At 47.8% G+C, this 24043-nt stretch overlaps 1 protein-coding gene across 1 annotated transcript in view; it reads right to left on the bottom strand.

Moving 5' to 3' along the window:
* Positions 1 to 2110: 2110 nt before the first annotated feature.
* LOC125448659 (baculoviral IAP repeat-containing protein 1-like) overlaps positions 2111 to 24043 on the bottom strand; it is a 31935-nt gene continuing 10002 nt past the window's right edge. Inside the window, exons 6-15 of the mRNA XM_059642613.1 lie at positions 23447 to 23575; positions 22737 to 22836; positions 20190 to 20274; positions 18489 to 18528; positions 15385 to 17469; positions 14040 to 14216; positions 9865 to 10029; positions 8062 to 8148; positions 5803 to 5967; positions 2111 to 3331 (exon numbers count right to left, since the gene is read on the bottom strand). Of these exons, the coding sequence (XP_059498596.1) occupies positions 2961 to 3331; positions 5803 to 5967; positions 8062 to 8148; positions 9865 to 10029; positions 14040 to 14216; positions 15385 to 17469; positions 18489 to 18528; positions 20190 to 20274; positions 22737 to 22836; positions 23447 to 23575 (3404 nt within the window). The 3' untranslated portion in view covers positions 2111 to 2960. The remainder of the gene's footprint in view (positions 3332 to 5802; positions 5968 to 8061; positions 8149 to 9864; positions 10030 to 14039; positions 14217 to 15384; positions 17470 to 18488; positions 18529 to 20189; positions 20275 to 22736; positions 22837 to 23446; positions 23576 to 24043) is intronic.

The following is a 24043-nucleotide window of genomic DNA, read 5'->3' on the forward strand; positions in this document are numbered from 1 at the left end:
TAATATCTTTGTCAAAATTCTACCCACCTCACGTTTAAGAATGGTAATCGAGCTCAGTGTCGAATGGCATTTCTGGAAGAGTTCCAAATTTCTAACTCCCTCACTCTTTGAGCTTTCCGGAATTCACCTTTGAAAACCTTGTGCTAACATTTAAACCAAACCCCTCAATCCTAGACTTAAAAGTCCTAGAGTTATAACACATGGAAACAGACCCTTCGGCCCAACTCGTCCATGCTGACCAGATTTTCTAAACCCAACCCTAGCCCCATTTGCCTGCATTTGGCCCATATACTTTCTCTATCCACGTACCTGTTCACATGTCTTTTAAATGTTATAATTATACCAGCCTCCACCACTTCCTCTGGCAGCTCATCTTCTGCGCGAAAAGATCACTCCTCAGGTCCCTTTTAAATCTCTCCCCTCCCACCTTAAACCTATGCCCCTCTCGTTTTGGACTCTGTTACGGTGGGGCAAAGGTCTTGGCTATTCATCTCATGGTGATTTTATAAATTTCTATAGGTCAGCCTTTAGCCTCTGGCACTCCAGGGAACAAAGTCCCAGCCTATCTAATCTCTTCTTAATGTCAATCCTTCCAGTCTCCACATCATCCTTGTAAATCTTTTCTGCACACTTTCCGATTTCTATAATCCTTCCTTTAGCAGGGCACCCAAAATTGTACACAGTGTGCAAAATATGGCCTTACTGCAGTTCTCAAACAGCAGAAATAGTTTCTAATGACCCTATATGTTCCCTTTAATATCTTGAAACCTTTGATCAAGGTTGGGATTATGGTCAGCATGGACTGGTTGGGCTGAACGGTTTGTTTCCATGCCCTATGAATCCAAGTCCTCCTTAAGCTTCTGCAGGTTTGTTGGGCTTTCTCTTTGCCATTCACCATTGGGCCCCAGGACTAACTTTGGTGAATCTTCACTGCGCTCCCTTCACAACTGAGACCTGTGTCTTCTTCCTGGGAGGGTGCTCGGAATAGACAAGGAGCTTTGGTTTAAATCAAAGCTCTGTTCAGCTGAAGTGAGACACCTACCTCTTTGGATTTAAGCCCTCTTGATCAAAAAGGCCAGCTTCACATTGGCTGCTCTGTGTCACAGAGGCTTTATGGCTGCCGTAGTACCTATGGGTTGTGTGTGTCTGTTCTGTGCCACTATCATGTAGCCTCCGTAACCTGACTGTAGCCACTGTCTGATAGCCATCAGCCATCTAGGTCCAGGCTAGCACATCTTGCTGCTGCACTCCACCTTGTCCTCCATGAGAGACCGCTTTAGAGGCATATAGCAAGGAAACAGATCCTTCGGTCCCACTCATCCATGCTGACCATAATCCCAAACTAAATTAGTCCCACCTGCCTGCACTTGCCCACATCCCTCCAAACCTTTTTTTATTCATGTATTTATCCAAACGACTTTTAAATGTTGGAACTGAGCCCGTTCTCAACACTTCCTCTGGAAGTACATTCCACACACGAACCACTCTCAGTGTAAAAAAAAAATTGCCCTCATATCTTGCACGCGGGTATCCAGACCCTCTGTTCCATAACTCAGTGAGTCACATTTCACCTGCTGTTATTGCTTCTCAGAGCCATAGAGTCATGCAGCAAGGAAACAGACCCTTTGGTTCAACCAGTCCAGGTCAACTATAATCTCAAACTAAACTAGTCCCACCGGCCTGCCCCGGCCCACATCCCTCCAAATATTTCCTATTCATGTACTTATCCGAATGTCTTTTCAACATTGTTAACTGCAAACGTAATCATCACTTCCTCTGTATGTTCGTTCCACACACGAACCACTCTTGGTGTAAAAAAAAGTTGCTCTTCATGTATTTTTTAAATCTTTCACCTTAAAAAGAGTCTTGAAATCCCCCACCGATGGAAAAGACACCTGTCTATACCTGTCATGATTTTATAAACCTCTAAAAGGTCATCCCTCACCCTCCTACGCTCCAGCAAATAAAGTCCCAGCCAATCCAGCTCCTCTTTTTACCTGTAAGTCAGCAACATCCTGGTAAGTCTCTCCCGAATTCTCTCCAGCTTAATAATATCCTTCCTATAACACAGCGATCAGAATTGGACACATTTCTGATGGAATGAATGAAACATACAGACATTTCCTTTCCTGTATCTCACTTTTTAATTTTTAATGCATCAGAAAATTCAGTGCAGCTTTGTCAGGATAAATGTTTGAAATCACCACGATCTAATGAGAACATAATGAATATATTTTGTGATAAAGGAAAATCTAAATGTTTTGAACTCCTTATAGACCATCTAATATGCAGGAGACTAAGGCAGACACATGCATGTTGTACAGAAGATCGTGAGATATAAAAGCAGAATTAGGCCATTTGGCCCATTGAGTTTGCTGTGCCATTCGATCATGGCTGATGTTTTCTCAACTGCATTCTCCTGCTTTCTCCCCATAACTCCCCTTTACGAATCAAAAACCTATTTATCTCTGCCCTTAAAGACACCAAACGACAATGAATCAAATCTTGGTTAGATCACAGTGTAATATGAACCATTCAGGTTGCTTTCATGTTAAAACGAAAAGGGTAGAGAGGCACTAGAAATATTGCAAAAATTATTAGTGGAAAATGAGAAAGGCCAAATCTTTTTGTTTTGCACTCATCAGGACAAATTGCAAGAATCCCAAATTCCAGACAATCATCATGGTTCCAACTTCAGAAGAAAAGGAGGGTACTTGGTTGGCAAGTCAGCTCTGATTGGCCGAGGTGCTGCCACAGAAAAAGCTAAGGGGGTACAGCAAGAAAGCAAACAATTAACTGGATGACACCAGAGCTGAGGGGATGTCTAACCGGGGAAAGATTTGTCAGGTTGGTGCTGCAGGGTTATTTTTATTATCAAGGGTGTTATGATGGCTAGTTCCAGATGCACAACCAAGGAAGTGCTCTACCACCACAATGTCCAAATGACTCTGCACCAATTTCTACTCGTCGGCCTGGATGATGGGTGAGAATGGGAGAGCCCACTGCCAACACAGGCGCATGCGGCGAGACTGGGGGTGGTTCTCCTTCATGGAGCTGAACATGTTGAAGTCCATGGCATCCAACATCCAGCTCAGCATGCGGATGGTCACCAGGGCCGGGAGCCGAGAGACACACTGCACAAAGGCCTTGAATGTGTCTGGCTGGGGCTTCAGTTGGTTGGTGTACAGACGGGAAATATTCAGCTCCCTCAGCTCACTCACGTTATCCAGGGTCAGGAAGAAATCCCTCCAGCCCAGGTCGCTGAGCTCCTCGTTCAAGCTCAGATCCAGGACATTCAGCTTCCGAAGGTGACCATTCCTGGCCGCTTTTGCTGTGGGGGACAATATGGTTTGGAAAGAAATCAGTCAGTGAGAGATAAGCTACGGATCAACTGTAATCAATTGCTAATAAGCCCCCTAACACTGAGCCCTGGATGTAATATTTTAATTTGAATCATAAACTTAGACCAGATCTCATCCCTGTCCCCCATCGTCACCTGCAGAGGATTGACTCCCAGGCCTGGAATGTCTCAAGTTTTAAAACCTGCGTGCTTTTATTCAGTTCCTGCTATGGCCTCTCTCTCCATGCAACTCTGTAATCTTCTCCAGTTCTGGACCTTCTGCGATCTCAAAGCTCCTCCAACCCTGGCATCTCTCACATTCCCCGATCCCCAAAGCTCTACCATTAGCCACCGTGATGTCACCCCATATTTGGGTACCAACGGTCTGGAAATCTCTCCTAATATCTCTCCTCTCATTAAGATGCTCTTTAAAACTGCCTTGAGCAATTTTTTGGACACCTGATCTTATATTTATATCTATGCAGCTTTGCACCACATTCTGCTTGATCCTGGGTCTCAGAGAACTTCATTCAGTTAGACATGCTATAGCCATTCCTTCACACACCTGAGGATTCCATTCCCAAAAGTCCCCACAGATTACGAATTTGTGAATGTGAAGCTTAATAACTCATGGTAAAAACAGGGTTAGGATCGTGGACTTCAAGATTATTTTTTGGGCTGAAATAATTGAAATAACTTCTCTGATGCTAGTAGCCCCTCACCAACTCACCCTTTATTTACACATGTATAGTACCTGACACTGATCCGGCATCCTCGGAGCCAGCTCTTGGATCGAACAGAACCTCTGACACTCCTGTTTATTGTAGACTCCCCCCCCCAGAAATGCTTGTTCTGACTCAAAGACAACTGTTGCGAGCGGATTTTCTTCAGGAGTGTATTTTCCCACTCCCGCTGCCATTGAAGAGACTACACAGAGGCTGATAGCCCATCAACAGGTCACACTGACCAGTCAGCTCAGCGTCTGTCCCTAGACTGAGGAGCCCCTCTGAGTCTCCTGTTCTACTTTACTTCTGTTTTTTTTTTAGCCCGTCCTTAGAACCCAGAGACTCTCTGAGTGTGCTATATTTTTCTCTCCTTTTTCTTTTTATCCTTTTTTTTTGACTGAGGACCCTTCTGAATCTCTTCTTTTTTGCTTCTGCTTAGTTTTTTAAGCCAGTCCTTAACATCAGGAGACTTTCTGCCTCACTTCTTTTTAACCTCTTTCTTTCTCTTTTTTTTAAATTTTTTTTTGACCGAGCAGCCCTCCTGAATCTCCTGTTTTAGTTTACTTCTGTTTGTTTATTTTTCTTTTTATTTTAGCCAGTCCTTAGAGCCAGCAGTCTCTCTGAGTGTCCTTTTTTTAATCTAATTTTTCTCTTTTTTGACTGAGAACCCTTCTGAATCTCTGATTTTTTTTTTTGGCCAGTCCCTAGAATCAGGTGGCTCTCTGAATCTCCTGTTTTTTTTTTCTCTTTTTTTGGTCTGAGGAACCCTGCTGAATCTCCTGTTTATATCTGTCAGCCAGGGCTCCCTGATTGGACCAGATTTACAGCCTCAATCAGGGAACTCGTATTCTATGAGGTCCAGTTGGCTGACCTCCTTACAATCACTGCAATAATAAACACCAAAATATCTGAAATAAAAGTTAATATTATTAGAATTAAATGTTAAAAGCAATTCTCGTGTATTGTGGCCCACCGATAAAGACGAGACATTTTGCATAGCAGGTTTGGGTGTTGTTAGGGAAGGTAATAGATGTTGTTGGGTGTGGGAAAGGGAGGACAGCGTAGATGGAACTGCCTCTCAGCCAATCTCTCATGATGCTGTGCTGTACTCCTCTACCTCCATTTGGTGGGTGCCTTCAACCTGTTCCTACTCCCAAGGAACCTAGGCTCATGGAGGTTGAGGGGAAGCTCTGGGTGTCACGATGGCTCAGTGCTTAGCACAGCTGCCTCACAGCTGGGGCAACTGTCTGTCTGGAGTTTGCATGTTCTCCCGTGTCTGCGTGTGTTCCCTATTAGTGCTCAGGCTTCCTCCCACAGTCCAAAGATTTACAGGTTAGGATGGATTGGCTGTGCTAAATTGTCCCATAGTATTTAGGGATGTGTAGGTTAGATGAGAAATGCAGGGTCACAGGGATGGTGCTGGGTGAGATGCTATACAGAGGGTCAGTGTGGACCTGTTGGGCCAAGTACCCTGTTTCCATATCATGGGGATTATATGACAATTGTGTACCAGAACAGGTCAGAGAGTAAAACTGGTGGGTAAGTGAAATGCGGATAGGTGAGTTTTGCCTGTGGATTGAATGATTGGCTGCTTGTTTTTTTTTGGCATGAACAGGCAAATTTGTGGATGCGGACGAATGGCGATATAAATGAAAACTATTGCTGTTGGACACATCTCACATCCAGCTCTCTCTCAACATTTAGCTCTATTTTTCACAGTCCTGCAGCATGCCTCACCCAGCTCCAACAGACTCTGATCATCCATGATCTTGTTGATGATGAGCTCCCTGAGCTGTTCCAAGTTCTGCAGCTGTTGTGTTAATGGTAGTGCGGCAGTGATGGTCCCTTCACTGTTACAAAGGTGGAATTTTTCCAATAACACGAGCGAACCAACGGCACGAGCTGAGAAAAGAGGAAAATGCACAACCGGGGGCAAAACCTCTCAAGATCAATATGCATTATTCCATAGTTATCAAAGTAACTTTGCAAATAGGAGGAGGAGGCCATTCAGCCCTTTGAGCCTGCTCTGCCATTCAATATGATCACAGCTGAATATCCAACTCAATCCTCTGATCCTGCTTTCTGATAAAATCATACAGCAAGATTAATAGAATAATACAGCATGAAAACAGACCCTTCAGTTCAACCAGTCCATACCAACCATAATCCCAAACTAAGCTAGTCCCACTTGTCTGTGCTTGACCCAAATCCCTCCATACAACGGAAACAGATCTTTGGTCCAAACAGTGCATGCGACCATAATCGCAAACTAAACTAGTCCCACCTGCTGCGCTTGGCCCAAATCCTTCCAACGTTTCTTATTCATGTACTTATCCAAATGTATTTTAAACGTTGTAACTGTACCCACATCCACCTCTTCCTCTGGAAGCTCATTCCACACATGAACCACCTCTGTGCAAAAGAAATTGCATCTCATTTTTTTAAAAAATCTTTCTCCTCTTATCTTAAAATTTCCCCACCTTAGGGAAATGACACCTGCCATTCGCCTAATCTATAGCCCTCATAATTTTATAAGCTTCTATCAGGTCACCCCTCAACGTACTAGGATCCAGTGAAAAAAAAACTCCCAGCCTTCCCTGCCTCTCCTTATAACGGAAACCCTTCATTCCCAGAAACCTTCTAGAGTAGATTGTCGGAAGTGCAGTAAAGTGCTCCTTCACCTGGAAGGTATATTTGGGCCCTTGGACACAGAGGAGGGAGGAGGTAATGGACAGGCGTTACATCTTTGGTGGTGGAAGGGCAATGTTATTAATGTTGCTGAAGATTTGCGTCAATCCATCAGGACAAATACAAGAATGCCAAATTTCAAGATGTCACAACAAGTTATATGGCAGGAGAAAAAGATTGCTGATAGTTTTGTAAGGACTCTGATTGGCCGAGACATTGCCGTGGAGAAAGGAACGGGGAATTCCAGGCTCCCAAGTTATGCACAAAATGCTTTATCTGATTAATTCATGGAATGTGGCCTTTGCTGGCTAAGCTAGCATTTATTGCAGGTTCTGAAATTGCCCCTTGAGAAGGTGGTACTGAACTGCCTTCTTGAACCACTGCAGATCCATGTAGTGTAGGTGCATCCACACCGTGCCCTTAGGGAGGGAGTTCCAGGATTTTGACCCAGTGACACTGACGGAACGGCGATACCTTTTCAAGTCAGGATGGTGAGTGGCTCAGAGAGGAATTTGCAGGGGGTGGCTTTCCCATGAATCTGCTGGCCTTGTCCCTCTGGATATTAGAGACTGTGGGTTTGGAAGGTGCTGTCTAAGGAGCTTTGGTGAATTTCTGCAGCGCATCTTGGAGATGGTACACACTGCTGACACTGAGTGTCAGGAGTGGACAGAATGGATTTAAATGGATGTGATGCCAATCAAGCAGGAGCTGCTTTGTCCTGGATGGTGTCAAACTTCTTGAGTGTCGTTGGCGCTGCAGCTGTCCTGGCAAGTGGGGAGTATCCCCTCACACTCCTGACCTGTGCCCTCGCAATGGTTGATTGGCTTTGGGGAGTCAGGTGGTGAGTTACTTGATACAATATTCGTTGCTTTTGACTGGCAGAGATTGATTGCATGATTCCATATTGTTTCTTGTAAACATGAATACTGTACCATCAAGCAAACAGCGAAACATAGAAATTAGGACCAGGAGTACATCATCTGGCACCTCGAGCCTGCTCCTCCATTCAATAGGATCATGGCTGATCATCCAACTCAGTCCCCTGTTCCTGCTTTATACCCCATGGGCGTTGATCACTTTTGCCCCAAGATCAATATCCAATTGCTTAAAAGAAGATGACGTCATTAATTCTCCCCACCCTCCGCAGGTAGTGTCCAACGAATGCAATATTTGCAGTGTCCTCTTGCGCACTCCGTTCTCTGTGAAGATCTTGGGAACACAGTCAAGCAAAGGCTATTTTCCCCAGGATCTACTCCTATCCCTGCTGGCCTAAGTATATTGGAAAACACTAACACAAAGCCAACTTACCGAAGACTTTTGAATCTTCTGTGTTGGAAAAGCTGATGCTTGGAGCCTCCAGTGTTCTGAGGTTCCGGAGTTCGCTGAGGGAAGCCGCTGGAAGACAGAGGAGCAGAGAGTGAGCTTCCCCCGAGGAATATCCCACTGCCTTGAGGGCCTGGTCTGGGGCCGGGGGAATAAGCATTTGCTGGAGGAGCCATCGGGTCAGCTGGGAAAGAGGGGGGCTATGGAGGAGCGATCTTTACCCCCAGTTTCTGAAACAGCGAGGGTAGAGCGCCCAAGATTGTCGGGTTAGTGCGGGATTCATTCAGCGAGAGTGCTTAACCTGCAATCAGAATGTAGACCCACTCTGAATTTCACAGCACAGGAACAGGCCATTTGGCCCATCTGCTCCATACAAGTCTTCTGTCACTGAACTCCTCGTCCACTCCCTATCACCATATCAGCATCTCTCATGCATTTAGTGAATTTTCCTGAAAATGCACCTAATTGTATGAAATCCTAAAATGACTCAGAATGTGTATATTTGCTTGTGTGTGTGTACAAATGTACATGCATGTTGTATGGGTGTGTTGTGTTGAGTGTTTGCACCAGCTTGCATGCTTGTCTGCCATTGACTGGTTAAAATATCATAGGAACCTATTCAGACTCCCAAGATTGCTCCGCTATTCGGCTACAGCATGCAGTTTCGATCGCTGCGCTACAGAGAGGACGTGGGCGCTTTGGAGAGGGTGCAGAAGAGGTTTACCAGGATGCTGTGTGGACTAAAATGAAGAAAGAGGGGTTGGACAAACTTGAATTGTTTTTTGCTAGAGCGTCAGAGTCGAGGAGCGATCTGATAGAAGTAAATAAAATTACGTGGGACACGGAGAGGGTGGATAGTGAGGGTGGAAATGTCAGTGCTAGGGGGCATAGGCTTAAGATGAGAGGGGCAAAGTTTAAAGAGGATGTGTAAGGCAATTTTTTTTACACAGAAGGTGATAGGTGCTGCTCATAGCAACATTTAAGAATCATTGAATCCCTACAGTATGGAAGCAGCCACTCAGCCCATCGGGTCCACACCGAACCTCTGAAGAGCATCCCACCCAGACCCAGCCCCCTACCCTATCCCTGTAACCCAGGCTAACTCATCTAGCCTGCACATCCCACTGAGAAATTTAGCATCGCCAATCGACCCTAGCCTGCACAAATTTATATCTCAAATCCTCCATTCCAAACAACACCTTGATAAGAGATAATGGGAACTGCAGATGCTGGAGAATCCAAGATAACAAAGTGTGAAGCTGGATGAACACAGCAGGCCCAGCAGCATCTCAGGAGCACAAAAGCTGACGTTTCGGCCCTAGACCCTTCATCAGAGAGCTTGATAAATCTCTTTTGAATCCTCTCCAGTTCAATAATATCCTTATGTTAACAGGGTGACCAAAAACGCACACAGGACTCCAGGATGGGCCTTACCATGGTCCTGTACAACCTCAACAATGACATCTCAACTCCTATACTCAAAGGTCTGAGCAACGAAGGCAAGCATACTAAATGCCTTAATCCAAATTTTTATCGAATTCAAATTTTACCATCAGCCAATGGGGGATTCAAAGCCCATGGCCCCAGAACATTTGGTAGCAGATCTGGATTTCTGGACATTGCGACAACACCAGGGTTCGCCCATGACCAGGCCACATCATTGCAAGGAGCCCCCGATCTGTGAATCCATCCTCCTTCCCAAAACTGGAGGTGGTTGGGGGGGCGAGGGGGTAATATCATGAGGGGGGAATAGACAGGGACGTTGGATTGGGACCTTCGCTCACTTACCGAATGCCAAAGTTTCTGTCGGAGACAGGTGAAAATCACTTAGTGCCAGTTCCTCCAGACGTGAGCACGATGTCAAAGCCTTGCTGAGGTCTTCAAACTCTGGGAAGCTGCTTATGCTCTTCAGGCGGAAGACCCGGAGCTGTGGGAAATTCCGGAGGAGGTGAGCTAGAAGACAGAACATTTCACACGTGAACTGTGGAGACAAGGACCGGGGCAGGTCGAGGTGGGAATTCTCCTGCCAAAAATGTAATTCTCGGTCGAGGGTCCAGTTCTTTCATAATGTCACCAAATCACAGAATTGCTAGGGATTGAAGGAGGCCAATCAGCCCATCATACCTGCCTGCACTAATTTTACTACCCAGTGACCAATATCCTGCCTTTTCCTGCCCCATATTCCTGCACACCACTTCTATCCAAGTAACTATCCAATGTCCCTCTTGAATGCCTCAGTTAAATCTGTCCCTACCACATTTCCAGGTAGTGCATTCCACACTCTTAAGCACTTGCTGAGTGAAAAAGATTTTTCTCACGTCACCTTTGCTTCTTTTTAAAAATCTGTACGCCCCTTGTTCCATTTACAAGTGGGAACAGTTCCTCACACTCTCCTCTATCCAGGCCTGCTCATGATTTGGACAGCCTGTCATGACTGCTTGTCACCCACCCACACCAATCTCCATTTTCCCCATTTCCCTGCAAGCCTCTTCTATCCCAATAACCATCCAATAGCCCCTCTTCGATGCCCCAGTTGAATCTGCCCCCATCACATTGTCAGACAGTGCATGCCAGACCCTAACCACTCACTGGGTGACCACGTCTCCTCCCACTTTACCCTTGTGCCATTCACAAATCACTTTCCCCTCTCGCTCTTGTCCTGTTTACGAGTGGAGAAAAGCTTCTCCCTATCTATACCCAGCCCCACTCATAATATTGAAAGCCTCCATCACATCTCCCTCTCAGACTTCTTCTCTCCAAGGGCAGTAGTCCCAACTTCTTTAATCTCTCCTCATCGCTGAAATTTCTCATCCCTGGAACCGTTCTTATAAATCGCTTCTGCACCTCTCCAATACATTCACATCTTTCCTATAATTAGGAGCCCACAGCTGTTCGCAAACACTCCAGCCGAGTGTCTTGTATAAGTTGAACATATGCTCCCTTCTGGAATACTGCGTCCAGTTCTGGTCGACCAGTCATGGGAAGGATACTATCAAGCTGGAGAGGGTCAGAAGAGATTTATCAGGATGTTGCCAGGTATGGAAGGTTTGAGGTATTAAGAAAAGCTGGAGAGATTGGGACTTGTTTCATTTGAACATAGGAGTTTGAGAGGTGACTTTATAGAAAGCTTATAAAATAATGACGGGTCTAGATAGAGTTAATGGTAATTGTCTTTTCCCTGGGATTGGGGTTTTCAAGACTAGAGGGCACATTGTTTCGGTGAGGGAGAGAGGTGTAAAAAAGACGCGAGGGGCGATTTTTATTTTACACAGAGGGTGGCTCACATGTGGAATGAACTTCCAGAGGAAGTGGTGGATGTGGGTACAGTTACAACATCGAAAAGACATTTGGATAACTCTATGAGGGATATGAGCCAGGAGCAGGAAGGTGGGACTGGTTTAGTTTGAGATTCTGTTCGTCATGCACTGGTTGGACTGAAGGGTCTGTACAACTCGATGACTCTTATGAGTGGGATCCTCAACACTGCCGTACCTTTCAGTCGATCTGAATGTGCCCTTCGCTCCGCATTTCTGCCTGGCCTCGATCTGCCAACTAAAAATCTGCCTAAGTCAGACTTAAATACATTCAATGAGCCATCCTCCACTGCTCTCTGTAGGATTAATTCCGAACACTCCTCATCTCGTCTTCAGCGGCCAATGTCTTATTTTTAACTACATCCTCTATTTTTAGATTCACCTTTCAAAGTATGAAATGGGTCTTAAGACGTAGGAGCAGAAATGAGCCATTCAGCCCACTGAGTCCACTCCACCATTCAATGGCTAATCTAATAATCCTCCACTCCATTTTCCTGCCTTTTCCCCATGACCCTTGATTCCATTAATGATTGAAAGTCTTTCTCAGCCATGAATGTACTTCACAATCCCAGCCTTGACAGCCCTCTTGTGGTAAAAAATTCTACAGATTCATGCCCCTCTGAGAGAAGAAATTCCTCCACACCCCTGTTTTAAAATGGACAACCCCTTATTCTAAAATGACGCCCTCTGGTCCCAGAGTCTCCCACAAGGCAAATCAACCTCTCCACATCTCCCCTGTCTTTATTCACTTCTCTCCTGTACACTACCTTCTCCATATCTCCTCTGTCTAGTCTCCTAAGAATCTCGTATGTTTCAATAAGGCTGCCTCTAATTCTTCTGAACTCCCCTCCGCCTCAACCCCACAAAACCTCTCAGAAATATACAAGGTTTGCTTTTCAAATCTCATGTAGATCCTAATTATTGGTGAGGAACGATTAGCCAAACTTCAGTTTTCGAAACCGGGCAACACATTGTGAGTTGTGCACGAGGCCATATGCTTCTGGAAGAGTGACAGAAAGAAGCAGATAATGCAGATCATATTGTAAAGTTGGGCCGGGTATTTGTGGGTTGGAAGGCAGGATGTTAGAATTTGCAAAATGCTAGGGGGAAAGCTCTGCATGGTCCCTTTAAAAAATTGTGATTTTTCTATGCTTGAAGATACCTGCGAGCAGCTTGAACGTTTGCAAGTACGGAGAGCACACAAATTAAAGCATTTGTATCGAAACACCACGCCATTAAGCAGCATTTTGACCAAGACAACAAGCTTTTGAATTTAACCAATCAAGTTGAACCATGCACTTAGATGCTAGAAACCTATGAAATTTGAATTTGATGCTTTTGACAACCTAGGACCAATCCAATTGTAAGCAATTGATATGTCATCAGGGGTATAAAAGAAGGCGGCAGTTGGACGAAGATAGGAGGACCAACTTCGATCTGCCAGAGTTCTCAGCTCTCAAGAGAAAATTGCTGGCTCTCACAGACTCTTATAAGTCTAGATAAAGTGCCATCTAAATACGAAAGATACCAATGGCACAACTAGTTAATATTCCTGACAGAAGAATTGATGGAGGAAACATTCCTGACCGAACATTCAATGGAGAAGGCACAGAGCACTCTAGGAGACATGTAATCTGGCTCTAATTTTGAGACGAAATTCTACTTTCTTTTATTTTACATAAGCAGGACTTATATTTATTAGAACAGCATAATATTAGAATCTTGTTTTAGTCAAGAATAGTTAGTAATTAGGAGGGGTTTATTCAGTTTGCTAATAGTTTAGTTAATTTGTTCACTGTTAGAATTAGATAAATTAATTGTTCTTTGTTGATTGTAAAGTGAGTGTCGGGGTTTATTTTATTTAACCACTAAAAGTTGCTGAAAGGCAGATTATACAACTTTGCTCACTCCTTTTACAGATTATTGGGTGAGGTGCTCCTCTTTGAGTGTTTCAGTTTTAGCTCGTGGTGGGAGTCAACCTCTACTTTGTAACAATAACAAACTCTTATTTGCCTCATGGACGGGTGACCAGGACAGAGGTACATGGAAGTCTCCAGTAAAAGCTGGCTACTTACCACTCAGCTTTCTGTCTCAACATTCCGGGTGGATCAAAATCTCTTTAACAAAAGTGAAAGGGGTGGATTGTCAACTAATGAATTAAAGAGAGCATCAGCATGCAAACTACAAACTGTGCAAACAGCAAAGAGCCAGAATAAACTGACAGGAAGCAACTTATTGCAGCCTGTGGTCTGGATTCATGCTATTGAACTGTGATTCCCTGATCTTGATTCCATCTTTAACCTACACTACTTGTATGTCTTTGTGTGTCTCAGAATATGAAAGGAACAAAATGGGAATGATAGTTTAAGCTGTGGAGTTATAAGTCAGCAATTCATAATGCCATTCTTCAACAACATTTGCTTGTGAGAAGTAGTTTTGTTCTGTTAAGTGCAGAAGCCTGGTGAGATTCTTCTTTTGAACCTTAGTTCATTACTAAGTAAATTCTGGACTTTGGACGGACTAACTAAATCCTTTCACAATCTGTGATAATTCTGACAATAATGAAACTGACTTTCCAGTGCACTATTCCCAAGTGTTATGAAAACACGGCCAGTGTCACGTTCAGAGCTGGACCAAGACAGTGCCTACCGAGTTTTGAAGAATCCTGCACACAGTTGACTCCAGACAGGGTGAGCTTTTCGACGTTCTGCAGTTTTGCAAAGCCATCGCAAATCTGGTCAATGATTTTCAGTGATGAATGGGCACCGACATTGATCATGAGTTCTTTTAGTTGTTCCAACTTGTCCAATTGACTCAGCAGGTACTCTATAATGAAGAAATTCACCTGTTAGTTCATCGCTATAAGAAGAATCACTCCCTGCGCATAAGGTTATGGAGTATAGAGATGTACAGCATGGAAACAGACTCTTGGATCAAAATTGTCCATGTCGACCAGACATTAGTCCCATTTTCCAGTAATTGGCCCCGATCTCTCTAAACCCTTCCTACTCGTTTACTTTTTCCAGATGCTTTTTAAATGCTGTAACTGTACCAGCCCCCACCATTTCCTCTGGCAGCCCATTCCATACACACACTGCCCTCTGTGTGAAAATGTTGCCCCTCAGGGCCCTTTTAAAACATTTCCCTCTCAACTTAAACCTATGCCCTCTGGTTATGGATTCCCAGGGAAAGAAAGCATGGCTATTCCCCCTTTCCATGCCTCTCATGGTTTTATAAACCTCTATGAGGTCACCCCTCAGCCTCCAACGCTCCAGGAAAAATTGCCCCAGTCTATTCAGCCTCTCCCAGTAGCTCAAACCCTCCAACCCCAGCAACATCCTTGTAAATCTTTTCTGAACCCTTTCAAGTTTCACGACATCCTTCCTATAGCAGGGAGACCGGGACTGAATGCAGTGTTCCAAAACTGGCCTGACCAAGGCTTTGTACAGCCCCAACGTGACCTCCCAACTCCTATACTCAATGTCTTCAAACTGGTCAGACAATGCCAATCATTTGGAAAGTTACCTGAAAAGTTTTCCAACAACAGAACTGTGCCTGTTCCCCCAGCCCAACTTGCATCAAATCCCCTTTACCCAACACCCACCATGTTCAATGAATTGCCTCGAGTTGAAAGTTCTCATCTTCATTTTTTGAATCCCCCCACAAACCACATCCCCGCCCCTTCTCCACTTCTTCAGCCTGACGACCCTCTTAAGGTATCTGCAGCTGTCCAATTCTGGCCGCTTGCGTATCTCCGATTCCCACTGCTCCATCATTAATCAGCCTTTAGCTGCTCAGGGCTATAAGCTCTGGAATTTCCCTCCGGAACTCTTCCCATCTATCCGAAGATGGGGGTTCCAAACCTCCCCCGGTTTTTGGTCATCTGCTTTCACATTGCCTGTTAAGTGCTGTTTGATGAACGCTCCCATGGAGCCCAGTGGGGACATGTTGGCAAATTAAAGGTGCAATATCAATGGTAAGCTGCCTCCAGGACCTGGAGCTTGGTTGTCAGCGAACGTCAGGTCCAATGACTCAAGGGCATTCATCGCGGTGACCAGCTCCTGCTCTCTGTGGCTCAACGTGGTCCGGTGCAGGGTCAGCGCCCTTAAGCGCTTACCACACGACGAGACGGCTGCTTCCATCTGCCCGAGAACTCCGAGACTGTCCCAGATGGTGAGCTCCACGCAGTCGGAGAGGGAGCACAGCCTCAGCAGACACTCAGAATCCTCTTTGCGGAAGGTGTCGACGCAACGGATGTGGAGTTTGAGGACCGGGACCTTGTAGCGAGTGGGGATTGAAGCCAAGTTCTCCATGAAAGAGTCTGGGATATTGTGGCTGCTGAGAGCAAAGAAGCTGCTTATTTCCTCTTCCTTTGCCTGGTTGGTCAGGAATATTTGTTCCAGTGATTGGAACGCAGTCACATAATCCTCCTCCACCTTTGGGATGCTCAGATTGCTCATGCATTCCACCATTTTGGAATAACTCATGGTGGCCAATCTCTTTTTCCCAGTTAATGAGATCTTGAGGTGGCTGAGGACGGTCAATGTTTCAGGGTACACCTTTAGAAAAGTGAGTATTTTCCTCTGGTGAAGCTCAGTGACATCAAATTGCAAATGTTTCCCAGTCAGGAAGTTCAGGACGACAGAGGCAATGGAGGATCTGGTCTCCGCATTGGTCAGTGACAAGACAAAATCCAGCACAAGGCTGGTGGTCAGATGTAACATCTCCTCAGGGTCCATTATCTGGGAGCCCTGGATGAAGAGATCCCTGTACGACATTAAATCGGGATGGTGCACCAGGGCAGGGCTAGCATCAGCCCAGTAGTCGAAGGACGTAGGCCTCTGGGTCATGTCGAGGAGGTGGGTGACGATGAGCGAGGCTGCCTTGCTGGACCACGAAGCTGCGTAGACCAGGAGGTAGTAGTAGCGTGTGAAGACCTCCAGGAAGGTGCGGACCTGGCCCAGGGAGGAGGACCCCTCCTCGCGTTCAGCGGCGAGCTCTGACCCCAGGAGGCCACCTAGCCGCTTGCCTGCCAGATACTCCTGGAAGGAGACGTGGGGGAACCTGAAGGTGGGAGTCAGGCGCTGGGCGGTGAACTTGCTCAGCAGGCCGAGACCCAGGGCGCCGTCTGCGTCCACCCCGGCCTGGAGCAGGTCCTCGTCGGAGAACTTGTAGCGGGAGACGAGGAACCCGGACAGTGCCAGGCTTCCGCAGGCCTCCAGAGCTCGCCTTGCTCGCTCCCCCCGGCTCTTGGGCCGCACGGCGTAGGCCAGGAAGGCGCGGAACAGAGAAACGCAGCTCAGGCCGATGTCCAGCGGCTCCCTCACCCAGTGCTGGCAGAGGGCCAGGGTGAACAGAGGGGTCTTCAGGGCCGCCCTCAGCGTCTTGGACCAGGCGGCGTCATAGATCAACTTGCGCAGCCGTGGCGCGTCGTGGGCGAACTTCATCTTCAGAAGTCGTATGGAGCTGTAGAGCGGGAACTCGGCGATAGAGACCACGGCGTCGGCAAACTGGCGGACGGCAGCAGCCTTGTCTGTCCTGAGGCCCACCAGGACGGCAGCGTTGCCCCGGTGGTTGGCGCGGACCAGCTCGTCCTCAGCCGGCAAGGGCTCGGCCTCCCCATAGCCGTCCAGCAAGACCAGGAGGCGGCCGCCCAGCCGGGAAACCAGCTCCCCGAGGGAGGGCTCCCTCCACACAGTGCCTGCCTCCCAGCCCCAGCCGCCCTGTGTCACCGACACGTGCAGCACCAGCACAAAGCGGGCCAGCAGGGGGCAACGGCCCGACGCCCAGAGAATGGCCACCCTCCTGAGCAGGGCCGACTTGCCCATGCCCGCCTCGCCCTCCAGCAGGGTCACCCTGCGGAGGTCGCGCAGCATCTCGGGGAAGGCCAGCTGGCGCACCTCCCTGTCCTTGAGGTCCTTCAGCACCAGGCGCGGCTCCGCATAGCACGTGCCCAGCTCGACGGGAATGCAGTCGTTGAAGGAGTCAGTGTGGAACTCTGGCGAGCGGTACAGCTCCTGCAAACGTTTCCTCATCCTCCTGACAGTCTCAGCCCAGTCGTCCTTGCTGGGCAGGCTCTCTGTTAAAATAAAAAGTCAAACCCTGTTGGAGATAAAGAATTGCGGCAGGTCAATATGTGACATGCCAAGCGATAAAAGCCGAGGGGTCTGTGCAGGAATTTCTGAAGGTTAGCATGCAGGAACAACATGCAATCGGGAGAACTCATAGAATTCTATGTTTTATTGCGAGCACGGTTGCATGGAAGAGGTTAGGGAGGTGTATGTAGCACTGCTGAGATCTGTGTACTGGGCTAGTCCCCTTGTGCTCAGGGAAGGACGCTATTGCATTGGATGTGGTTCAGAGAAGGTTTACCACCTGAAAAAAGGGGAAAACTTTATGAGGGAAAGGCCAGAGAGGCTCAGTCTGTATACTCTAGAGTTTGGAGGGAAAAGAGGTGACTTAATTGAAACTTTTCAGGTCCTGAGGGGAGTTGACCAGGTGGACATGGAATGGATAGAACAAAGAACATAGAATAGTACAGTACAGGCCTTTTGGCCCATGATGTTGTGTCAAACCTTTACCCTAACCTTAAGATCTATCTAACCTCCCCCCTTACCTTATACTATCATCCATATGCCTCTGTAATAGCCGCTTAAATGCCCCTAATGAGGCTGATTCCACTACCCTCTTGTGGCTTTTGACTTCTCTTGTTGGAGAAACTAGGATGAGACGGGGACGGGGACGGGGGGGGGGGGGGGGGGCGGGGACGGGGGGGGCAGCGCGGTGGTTGTCACAGTTTAAACATAAGGGGGCACCCATTTAAAACAGAGAGAGGGAAACTATTTTCATCTTTCGCAAGATTGTGAACCTTTGCTTTTCCCTTTCTCAAAAGGCTGAGCCTTGAGTTGTTTTTTCAGGTAGAGGTTACCAACTTCAACATGTGCCATGGTGAGGTTCGATCTCCAGCACAGTCCTGACACTAAAACACCACGCCACCCAGCTCTTTGCTGTTTGGAAGCGAGGCTTAGGGGGACATCAGCAACAGTTGGTCGGAGATCGACTGGGGATCCGTTCACTGTGACCAATTGATGGACTCACCTCCAGCGATGGGATCATCCTTCTCCCTGGCTCCCTCATCCTATTCAAGGAGAAAGAAGATCCTCGTCATGCTGAGCTCCAGGAATTCTGACCCGATTGTACAACAAGCTAAGGTCCTCTTGACCTAAGGTCCTCCACCCTAACCCGCACATCCCTGGGCACTACGGGACAATTTAGCACGGCCAATCCACCCTAACCCACACATCCCTGGGCACTATGGGACAATTTAGCACGGCCAATCCACCCTAACCCGCACATCCCTGGGCACTACGGGACAATTTAGCACGGCCAATCCACCCTAACCTGCACATCCCTGGGCACTATGGGACAACTTAGCATGGCCAACCCACCCTAACCCGCACATCCCTGGGCACTACGGGACAATTTAGCACGGCCAATCCACCCTAACCTGCACATCCCTGGGCACTACGGGACAATTTAGCACGGCCAATCCACCCTAACCCGCACATCCCTGGGCACTACGGGACAATTTAGCACGGCCAATCCACCCTAACCCGCACATCCCTGGGCACTACGGGACAATTTAGCACGGCCAATCCACCCTAACCCACACATCCCTGGGCACTATGGGACAATTTAGCACGGCCAATCCACCCTAACCCACACATCCCTGGGCACTACGGGACAATTTAGCACGGCCAATCCACCCTAACCCGCACATCCCTGGGCACTATGGGACAACTTAGCATGGCCAATCCACTCTAACCCGCACATCCCTGGGCACTACGGGACAATTTAGCATGGCCAATCCACCCTAACCTGCACATCCCTGGGCACTATGGGACAATTTAGCACGGCCAACCCACCCTAACCCGCACATCCCTGGGCACTATGGGACAATTTAGCTCGGCCAATCCACCCTAACCCGCACATCCCTGGGCACTACGGGACAATTTAGCTCGGCCAATCCACCCTAACCCGCACATCCCTGGGCACTACGGGACAATTTAGCACGGCCAACCCACCCTAACCCGCACATCCCTGGACACTATGGGACAATTTAGCACTGCCAATCCACCCCAACCCGCACATCCCTGGGCACCACGGTACAATTTAGCACGGCCAACCCACCCTGAGCTGCACATGTTTGGAGCGTGGGAGGAAACCGGGGCACCTGGAGGAAACCCACACTGACACAGGGAGGATGTGCAAAGTCCACATGGACAGACTGTAGCCTGAGGGGGGTAATTGAACCTGTGTCCCTGGCACTGTGACGCAGCAAAGCTAACCGCTGAGCTACCAAGCCACGAGTTCAAGGCTCGTTCTCAACACTTCAGCCAGGCCTGACACATTGTGACAATGAGGGCTGGAGAAGGCCGGTGGAGGGGGGGGCGGTGGTTGTGGGGTTTCCTCCCAGTATGGAATCAAACTGATGGCCCTCTTGAGCAGGTTTGCAATATGGGGGAGTCCAAATGCCCTGTCTCAATGGCCCATCTGTCTTGCCGACAACATTGGCCCCTAACCAACAGCTAACATATGTCATCCTTGCCAACTGGAGCAGCAAACTTGGCAAAATGTCGATCAAGGTCAGAGCTATGCACGCTGCCCTTTAGCCACTCTCACAGGGTCAAAGGGCAGGATGCAGGGAAGCACAATGCAGAAAGTTACCAGAATCCAGCTGCCAGTAAGCCCCTGAAATATGCTACCCCTATTGGAGGCAAATGGACAGTTCCACATTACCGGCATGCTGAGGGATGATTCCCGGGGCTGCTCTCCTCCCGCATCTCCCCCGGCCGCCTTGTCTCTCGCCAGAAGGTACGGGCACCTGAAACGCAAAATCAGAGTCAGTTTGAGCTGGATGTTCTTGTGTTCCTCAACGAATTGACAGGTAGAACCTGTTCTTTGTATAAAACTCCTGTGGATCGGAATCTCAGGCCTTGGGTACATTTGATTACCCATCCTACACTGGTCTATGAGGAAGAGAATTCCAAACAGTGGCCACCCTCTGAGAGAAGAAATGCCTCCTTATCTCTGTCTTCAAAGCACAACCCCCTTCCTCTGAAACTCTACGCCCCCATCTCCCACTTTAGATTACCCCGATGGAGGTGAACATCCTCCCACCGCCAGCCTCGTCAAATCCCCTCAGGGGATCTTTAGTAGCTGAGATGTGGCCATTGCCCTCCCCAATTGACCAGAGGCAACCAAATTGGATGTGGGGTCTGGAGTCACGTGTAGGCCCAGACTCAGTAAAGACGGCAGATCTCCCTCTCTAAGGAGCAATACTGAACCAGATGGGATTTTTACAACTAAGGTGCAGTTTCAACATTGGAAAGACATTTGGGCAGGTACATGGACAAAAAGGGTTTAGAGGGATATGGGCCAAATGCAAGGCAAATGGAAGTTGTTCAGTTTGGGGAACCTGGTCAGCACGGACAAGTTGGGTCGAAGAGTTTGTTTCCATGCTCAAGAATCTGTCAAAGATCACAGGTGAACTAACTTTGAAACTGCGGTTTCACTGAACATCTGCAGTGTTGGGATTTGAACCCACATCTTCAACACATCCCGAATGATTATTATAAATAAAAACTCAGAAATCTGAATCATTGAGAGAAATTATTGCAGGAACTCAACAAGGTCTTGCAGCATCTGTGATGACAGAAACACAGTGAATGTTTTGAGTCTAACAAAGCTGGATTATGAACTCAGTAACAATATCATGCCAGGAATGACTCCCTAGCCATAATGTGCCTTTGCATCTTCTACACCCAGCTAACTAAGCACATACTCATTTGAACAGATATGTAAGAGGTAAATATTGGTGACAAATGCATTTGGTTGGACTGAAGGATCTGTTCTGAGCTGTAGTGCTTTTTTATTTGAAGACTCTTTTACATCCTTAAAAACCACTGATTTTTGATCACTGCTGAAACGTTTGCCTATAGGAGTTGGGATGTCATGCTGAGGTTGTACAGGACGTTGGTGAGGCCTCTTCTGGAGCACTGTGTCCAGTTCTGGTCACCCTATTCTAGGAAGGATATTGTCCTGCTGGAGAGGGTCCAGAAGAGATTTACCAGGACATTGCTGGGTATGGAAGGTTTGAGTTATAAGGAGGGTCTGAATAGGCTGGGAACATGTCTTCACTGGAGCATAGGAGGTTGACAGGTGACCTTATACAAGTTTATGAAATCGTGGGTGGTGCAGATAAGGTTAATACTAGCTGTCTTTTCCCTAGGATGGGGTATTTCAAGTTCTGGGGCATATTTTTAAAGCAAGAGGAGAGAGATTTGAAAAAGGACAAGGGCAAAGAGGGGCAGAGATAGCAGGAACTGCCGATGCTGGAGAATCTGTGATAGCGCGGTGCAGAGCTGGATGAACACAGCAGGCCAAGCAGCATCAGAGGAGCTGGAAAGTTGACGTTTCGGGTCGAGACCTTTCTTCAGAAATACAGGGGCAATTTTTTTACACTGACAGTGGCTTGTGTGTGGAACGAACTTCTAGAGGAAGTGGCGGATGTGGGTACAGTCAGAATGCCGAAAAGACATTTGGAAAAGTACATGCATAGGAAAGGTTTGAAGAGACTGGGGCCAGGAGCAGGCTGGTGAGACTTGTTTAGTTTGAGGTTATGGTCAGCGTGGACTGGTCGGACTGAAGGATCTGTTCTGAGCTGTAGTGCTCTTTTATTTGAAGACTCTTTTACATCCTTAAAAAGCCCTGCTCAAAACGAATATGACACAGTTTCTGCAATGAGCGCTTCAGTTCTAAAGGGGGAAGAATAAACAGAACATTCTGGGCAGCACTAACTCTGTACCAATCGACATAGCCAGTCCAGCTTTCAATTTGCACCTCAAATTTCATCATTGTGGGAAAACCTCCCGCCCCAACCTAATTGCACCTCCATAAGGAAAAATCTTGGTTCCAGAGCGGGTGCTAATAGCCAAGAAATGGATTGCTCTGTCTGAAAACCGGGACTATCTCCGTGTGCATGTGTGGGTGAAGAGCTCCCCCTGATGGTGGCATGAACAAGAGCAGCCTCATGCCTCTCCTTTGATCATAAAGTGTGGAGCTGGATGAACACAGCAGGCCAAGCAGCATCTCAGGAGCACAAAAGCTGACGTTTCGGACCTAGACCCTTCATCAGAGCTCTCTGATGAAGGGTCTAGGTCCGAAACGTCAGCTTTTGTGCTCCTGAGATGCTGCTTGGCCTGCTGTGTTCATCCAGCTCCACACTTTGTTATCTTGGATTCTCCAGCATCTGCAGTTCCCATTATCACTCATGCTTCTCCTTACTCTGATGAGTGTCTCCGGTGCTCTGTCCAAGCGTTATCCTCTTCCTCCCATTCCAATAATTGAACTCCACAGCAGAAACACTGAACACAGTCACCTCGACCTGGAGACGTATAGAGAGAGGGAACTGAGACGGTGCGGTGTTCCCTACATAAACAATGCTAGTGCCTACTGTGCAAGACACATACTGTTTCGCCCACTTCTCCCCATGCCAGCCCCTTGTTGGGGCTAAGACAGGGACAGAATGGGCAGCGCCACAATGGGGAGTTTCGGTCAAGATCAGGAAGCTGACCACTCGCTGTACGGATCTGTCAGAGACAGAGGAGAGACTCGGGAATACTGGGAGGAGGAGCCGCCTGCCATTCAGCTGTTGTCCCCTGGGGTGACAGAGCTGGCAGGGGCACGAGGGCAGTGGTGGGCTAGGAGGTGAGGTCTCCTTCTGCCCAAACCAGGCGGCCTCAGGCTGACGTTTATCCCACGGCAAAGGCTGTGATCACGTGGCTGCTTGTAGGATCTTGCCATGCCCCCTACTCCCCCCACTCCAGGCCTGCGAGGGTCACTGACCAGTTGCGCGGTGCGTCGGGAGGACCCGGGGTTCGTGGAAGGCGCAACAGAAATGCAACCCTCGCTCCACCCTCCCCACCCCCACCCTTTGTGTCGCTAAACTGCAACGAGGACACCCGCTCCTCACCGACCAGCTCGGACTGACTGACCTTGGTAGAAAAATCCAGCTCCCGCCAGCTCGGCCGGGCTGGCGCTGCACCCTGGTGGCCAGTTGTGGAATGACTCCAGTCGGGTCTTCTCAGCCGCGAAAATATTCCAACCCCGGTCCGGGTCCGGCTCTAATCACACGGTGAAGACAGCAAGACTGTTAACAGCTATGAAACAGAGAGAGTAGGAATTGCAGATGCTGGAGAATCCGAGATAATGAGGTGTAGAGCTGGATGAACGCAGCAGGCCAAGGAGCATCAGAGGAGCAGAAAAGCTGATGTTTCGGGCCTAGACCGTTCATCAGAAAGCAGTTAAGAAACGTCTGGACTGAGGCGACCATGTCTGTACTTGGACCTTCGGGTGATGGACTCAGTGACAGTGCTACGATGTGTCAAGAATGCATCTCAGAGTCAGCTATTCCTGAGCTGGTGATGGGGAGCCTAATAGAAATCGTAGAGACGTTATCACAGAGGAATGGACAGGCAAATGTAATTCTGTATCTTAGTGACCTGCTTATGGGACCTGCAGAGGATTTGGCTCTGGTTTGGTTGTTACTCTGAGATGAAGTGACCACAGAGATGGAGCAGATTCAGAGTTGG

The sequence above is a fragment of the Stegostoma tigrinum genome, chromosome 45, assembly GCF_030684315.1.
Source record: "Stegostoma tigrinum isolate sSteTig4 chromosome 45, sSteTig4.hap1, whole genome shotgun sequence".
Taxonomy (NCBI): domain Eukaryota; kingdom Metazoa; phylum Chordata; class Chondrichthyes; order Orectolobiformes; family Stegostomatidae; genus Stegostoma; species Stegostoma tigrinum.